Below are 6,430 nucleotides of genomic sequence, written 5' to 3'. Positions count from 1 at the left end.
ACATCTCATCGCTCGGCACAACATACAGATACGCTATCAAAATTGAGCAAAATTTCAAATAGAAGAAGCGAGACTTTGGATCTGCAAATCCGAAGACGAAAGGACAAAGCCAAGGCGGGGTGACCCAAGACAACCCGTCGAAGCCACAAGAAAAGAACAACACCATGAAGTTGAAGAAGGACATAGGAAAGTGGTGTGAGTTCCACAATAGTTGCACTCATAACACAAGTGAGTGTTGGACCAAGTAGTTGTTGATGGCCGAGTTGAAGGCTTCAGAATCAGATGCATGTTCTGACCCTGAGTCAGAACCTGACAAGGGGAATGGCAAAGGGAAGGAGATCATTGATGCGGAGCCTAGCGTCACTGTTGCCACTGCCAAGATCCAGAAGAATGAGCCCGAAGACCTAGAGGAGGGGGAATGTCTTTTCCACTCATAGATGTGGGTGAAGAGTTCGCCGCTGCAATTCATTGTTGATAGTGGCAGCCAAAAGAACCTCATTTCAGCAGAGTTCGTGAAGCGGTTGAGCCTATCGACTACACCACACCCGCAGTCGTACAGTATCGGGTGGCTTCATGAAGGAAGAGATCTCAAAGTTCACAAGCAGTGCCGCATTCCCTACAACATCAAGCCCTTCATAGATGAGGTATTGTGTGATGTTACACCTCTAGATGTTTGTGATGTACTATTAGGCCAGCCATACTTATGGAGGCGACATGCTGTTTATGAGACAAGGCCTTGTCATTATTTCTTTGTGTAATTCATTATACAGGATACTGGAGGTAGCCCCACCTATCGCCACCTCTTTGATCACTGTCAAGAAAGGTAGCAAGCTCATCTCCCAGACTAGGAAATTCGTTTTCTGTTTGGTTCGCTCCCAAAGTAAGGGGAAGATCGTCACCACATCCATGAACCTCGTGAATGGTTCCTCCACGCAGTAGCAGCATCAAAGGGATATGGTCATGACAAAACACCAGAACATCTTCTCCTCACCCACAGGCGTACCACACAAGCTTCAGGTGGGGAGCAAATTCTGGTTGCATCTGCAGAAAGAATGCCTTACAAGAGCCCATCAAAAGCTCTGACAACATTGACATGGTCCTTTCACCATTACCAAGGCTGTGGGAAATAATGCTTTGGAGCACAACATTCCTACATTCCTTCGCCTGCACCAAGTGTTCAATGTGGACCATTGTTGACCATGCTTCCCACCATTACTGGACACATCAGACATTGCAAAACAAGTTCAACAGATGGAGGAACTCAACACAATGGGGACCATTGCTTCCTAAGAGGGGAGGAATGATCCAAGTGGATGTTTGTGGCTACCCACCTATCCCATTTGGACCCCCACAACTGTCTCTTTCAGTTTTTCAATTTCCTTAATTGTAGCACAATTTACTATTTTTAGCAGTTTTTCGGGTCCTGAACTTCTGGAGCCGTTTTGAGGCCCTAAACGACGTTTCTTTGGAAATTTGGGGGCAACGTTGGTCCATGGACTGATTTTTCCCTTTCCAAAGTTGTAGTGTTGGGATAGATATTTCTAATGAGCTATTGTACGTGTTAAATGGAGATCGTATGCCAAAGTTACGACCCCAGGAAATTGATGTACCAATTTACCCAAATGGGGCCCACAATTTGGAGTTTCATCTTCTAGGGTTAGGTTTCGGGATGTGAAGGGTTTTCCATTGTTTCTCAACAATAAATAGGTCTTCGAGCCTCATTGTAAGACAGTTCAGAGGCATGTAGCCGCCACATCTCTTCTCAGAGATAAGCTACCATCGCCCTAGCTGGTTTATTTCCATTTCTGGTTGTAAGCATATTTCAGTATTTTCCATTAATGAAATGAAGTATTATTTCCGCTGCATCTTTGTGTATATGGTTATCTCTTTATTTTGTTGCATTCCTGTTTAAATCCGGATTAGTGTAGAAAGCAAGAGAAGAGGCTCCTAACTTAGGAGGTCCTAATTGTCCTTCCTCATAGTTCTACTCCAACAACATTACCATTGCATCAAATCATAAACTGGAATTCAAGAAACAATTCAAGAGATGCAAAAGGATGATTTTTAATTGTGATTCATAATTTGATAGAAAGAGAATTTAACTTAAATCCTTGGTTGTCCTTTCATATGAAAATTATATTTTAAACCAAAACCATCGAGAAATCATACATAAATCATAACACATCTAAGTAACTGAATCATAAAACTGAAACAAGAAATATTGAATCAAAACTATGCTAATTTATACAAAATTTAACCAAAGTGTACTTAGCTTCATATGGGGGCCCTCCAACCTTTCCTTGTATACCTGAAAAACTCTTCAGCTAAAACTATATTAATAAAGCATCCATAGCATGAACAGAAAATAGAACAATAGAGATGATTCTTCAAATTATTTCAAAAGTCTCCAATAATCTCAATACAAAATTACACTCTTGAGTGATCCATAAACTGTGTTTAAATAGGAAAATCATAAACAAACTTTTCTATAATGGCTCTAAAAATCTTATCAATCCTAATCCATCCATACAGGTCGAACTCATCAAGTTTTTTTCAAAAAATTAGGAAAATCCCACAAAATAAGAAATCTGCCCCTTTTTACTGGGGATTCTTGAATGACAGGTCAAGTTTGACCAGCGTTGACTGGGTCTGTCTTTGCTTAGTTTGACTTAACCAATAGGTGTTTCTTAATCTGTGGTTCCCAATTGTTGGACACCTAATCCTAAATGGGTTAGTGTGGAAGCCGAATAGACCAAAGCAGTCCAAGAGACCTTGGGATCTGAAATCCAAGAGTCACATAATGTACTATAAATGTAAATCTCTTGTTAATAAAATTGTATTGCATGTTTGATCTTTCATATCTCTTGTGCTGTCCATGTGTGTTTAACATGGTATCGGAGCCAGCGTATTCCTGCCCTGCATAATTAATGTGAGCTATTTGTCTTATGGCCTTTTTGTGCAGTTTATTTCTGCCATATTCCTTTATACAGACCTGCACCCTATCTGACATATTCACCTGACCTCTGCCTCTGCCTTATTCTCCTCAGACCTGAAATAACCTACCTCTGCCAGCACTGCACATCTGTCCATACTGTCATTTCTTGTTTTAGTGCTGAAGCTGATACGCCACCATCGATGAAGGTCCAGCTCCTTGTATGCATTGTTGAATGAGATACCTGTGTTCTTTCTGCCACACATGCGTTGCCGTGACATATTCTATTTATGATTCTGCGCCTTCTTCAGTTGAATACGCTCAAACTCCATAAACGTTTCATATTCTGTGACCTGTGACCACTGACAACTATGACTGTGCATAAACGTTTCTGTCCATAACGCGCTGGTCCAACCTGCCGGATTGATGAGCAGCTGCCCCCGCCTGTTTGTCAGTCGCACCATTATTGAATGATGTTTTGACAAACCCTAAACATTTGAACGCCTGAATGATCCACGCAGTGCCTGTACGCCTGAATGACCTGCTCCACAGTGAATTATAGTTTGTAGGAGAAGATATATGTCTGCTCTGGGAAGTGGAGATACATTTAACAGGTGAAGCTGACTTAACCCTTAAAGGAGAAGGCGACCTGTCTCTTGCAAGTGATTGCCCCAGAGAAGATTTCCAAGGTGAATCAAACATCTTGCCAGGACAATCCCCTGTCTGATCTTTACGACGTTGCACAATACCTTCTGCGTAATGGTGTAGCTGCTCTGTGCAGCGGTAGCGTAATATTCGAGTTTGTTGTGAATGGGACCACCCGGCGCTAAGAACAGCCATTCATCCATGAAGGCATCTTGTTTAGCAGCATCGAATGCGCTCAAGACCTGATCTTTGGACGGGCGCTCATGAGAAACCTTCGCACTTATGAAACAATTTAGAACTGCAGCGACAACTGCAACTTCATCATCTCCAGAAGGCGAACTGAGAGGAGCACCTTCACCGGGGACAGCTAGAGCAAGCGGTGCAGGATACCAAGACACTAGGTTTATTTATAAATCTGTTGTTGAGAGCCATACTCCCGAGACAATTCTTTGTTGTTGTTGATCGAACTGACCTGCAATGTGGCATTTATAAGTACCAATGAGGATATTATTGATTCTTTTACTTGTTCCAAGTCTTGCGACGGCTCGAAGTTTCCGTGTGTTGCTGGAGTAAATACCAAGACAGCCCACTTTTAACATGAAACGGCCATGGACGGTTCGTCCGATATAATAGTTCGCAGTCAGCCCAGGTATATGGTTTCAGCAGGGGCTTGCACGAAACTTGTACTGGCAAGTTTTACTGCTGGTGTTATTGTGCATTTATGTTGAATAAAAGTTTTCAACGTCTAGTCCTGAGGTTGCTGAAGAAATTAGATCATTGAAGTTCAGATATATTGCATTTGCAGAGTGTATTTAAGTAATAGGGTTCATGCAGTTATTCCTCGTACAATCTTTTGGCATTGCCTTTTTGTGGTTCTGTTTTCATCACGAGATATTGTTTGAAATGAAAGAAACTGCGCCTGTCTCACTACTTTGGAGAGTGTAATTGATTGCTAAAATATCTCCGCTAACCAATACATGAAAAGAAGATTGCATCCTGGCAAAATAGGAAATTACAAGGTAATTTGCCTCCTCGTCGAGTTGAAGGTTGTATTCATTTCTATGCCATTCAATGCATATGAACGCTTTCTACTGGATCACGGTGCTGGACGGAAAGACCGTGTAATCGATTGCGTTACTCCTGTCTTGAGTTGAAGGCTGTAAACATGAATCTGATTATGTGCTTTTTATATATGTAAAGTCGTTGGCTCAGGCCCCCGAAAAACAAACGAATACACCGCTTTCACGCTATATTTGTCATTGAAAGGCGTTGCAGAGGTCTAATAATTTTCAAAATCTTCTCCGCTCTGTACAAATCTCGTAGCCAATATAGCTGGAAAAATAAATCTACAATTACTCTAAAAACTAAAGCCAGAGGTGACCAAATTCGAGGGCGCATGCAATTGCCCGCAGCGTATTCTGATAAACCAGGCAGACATCTGCAATATCAGAGAGATGCCCTTAATTGAAGCTAATTTCTCAATTAAAACTGGATTTTGAAATTGGATACGATGTGGACTACCATTGCAACTTTCAAGGAAAATCTTTCGCAAATTGTCTCAGATGTTCAGGATACTGTAGATGAGGTTGAGATTGGAGGAGGATCTGAGCGCAGGCCACTGGAAGGATATTCTGAGCGAAAGCCCCTTCTTGCCAATGGAATAGATTCCAATGTCAAGGCCGAGCTTGAGTGGTATAAAGGAGAGATTCAAAGGCTTCAAAATGCTGAAGCTGAAATTCAGGCGATGTCTATTAACTATGCATCCCTTTTGAAGGAACGTGAGGAAGAATTGTCTAGATTGCATGATGAGAATGGAAAATTGAAGAAAGCAATGGAAGGATCTACAACAGGATATATGTTAGTTAATGGAGATGATAGAAAATCTATGGAGGTTTCAGATATATCTAAGGTTGGAGACAATTCATTAAATGGGCCGGAAGTGCTCCAGGGACATATGGATGTGCCTGCTATCAGACAACAAAGATATACGAATGCTCCTCGTAATCAGCGTGTCCATGGGAATCATGAAAATACTGGTACAGTTGTAACAAGTAATGGATCTACACCACCATTAGAGCTTGAGGGGAGGCAACAACTGATGGAGCTCAAAATTAAAAAATTACAAGAAAGGGAAAAGGAGCTTACAAATTTGCTTCGAGACGAAACACAGGCTTTGTTGGCTTTGAAAGGTGATCATGAAAAGTCACTGGCTGAAATAAAGAAACTGAAAGAATTACGTGAAATAGACCAAACGGATTTAGCAAATGTGAAGTTGCAACTTCAAAAGGAACAGGACTTAAATGAAGTTGCTCAAAACGAATGTACTGTTTTGAAGGCTGAGAAGCAACGAATGTCCATGGAAATCACAGAGCTTCAAAAGAATCTAAATGAAAGGAATGCAGAGATGAATAAGCTCCAAGAAGAGCTTAGCAAAAGGAAGTTGACACATTCAAATGAATATGTTGAAACATTAAAAAATACTGTTGCTACATTGGAAAAGGAAAAGATTGAGCTTCAGGAAAATATTGAGTTTTTGCAGCTGGAGACAAAGCTACAACAAGAAGAATTACAGTAGTGGAGTCATCATTCTGAACCTGTTTCTGTTCAGAACAATGAAACAGACTCCCATAAACAGCGAGACAATATTGTTGAAGTTCATTCAGATCTAGTGCCCAATAAAGTAGCAGTTGTACATGCAGATGCAGAAACTCAGTCTGCACTTCCCAAGCCCATCATCAGACCTTGGGAACAGCTTGTCCACAACAAGCACAGAACTGGTCTTGGATATGACAAGGACTTGTCCTTTCATATTCCAGACTACACCAAGCCCATTCAGTTTCAGAGTGCTGGATT

General features: G+C 41.3%; 1 protein-coding gene across 1 annotated transcript; it reads left to right on the top strand.

Annotated features, from left to right (window-relative positions):
- Window positions 1–4,812: 4,812 nt before the first annotated feature.
- LOC149211931 (golgin candidate 4-like) lies at window positions 4,813–6,152 on the top strand. Its single transcript, XM_089388517.1, has one exon. The coding sequence runs from the start codon at window positions 5,088–5,090 to the stop codon at window positions 6,150–6,152; it is 1,065 nt and encodes a 354-aa protein (XP_089244643.1). The 5' UTR covers window positions 4,813–5,087.
- Window positions 6,153–6,430: the final 278 nt, after the last annotated feature.

The sequence above is a fragment of the Pinus tabuliformis genome, chromosome 1_1 (genome assembly GCF_031772625.1).
Source record: "Pinus tabuliformis cultivar Carrire ecotype Pingquan chromosome 1_1, CPIR1, whole genome shotgun sequence".
NCBI lineage: Eukaryota > Viridiplantae > Streptophyta > Pinopsida > Pinales > Pinaceae > Pinus > Pinus tabuliformis.
Note: the sequence above shows the minus strand (reverse complement) of the source record. Positions and strands in the feature narration are given on the sequence as shown.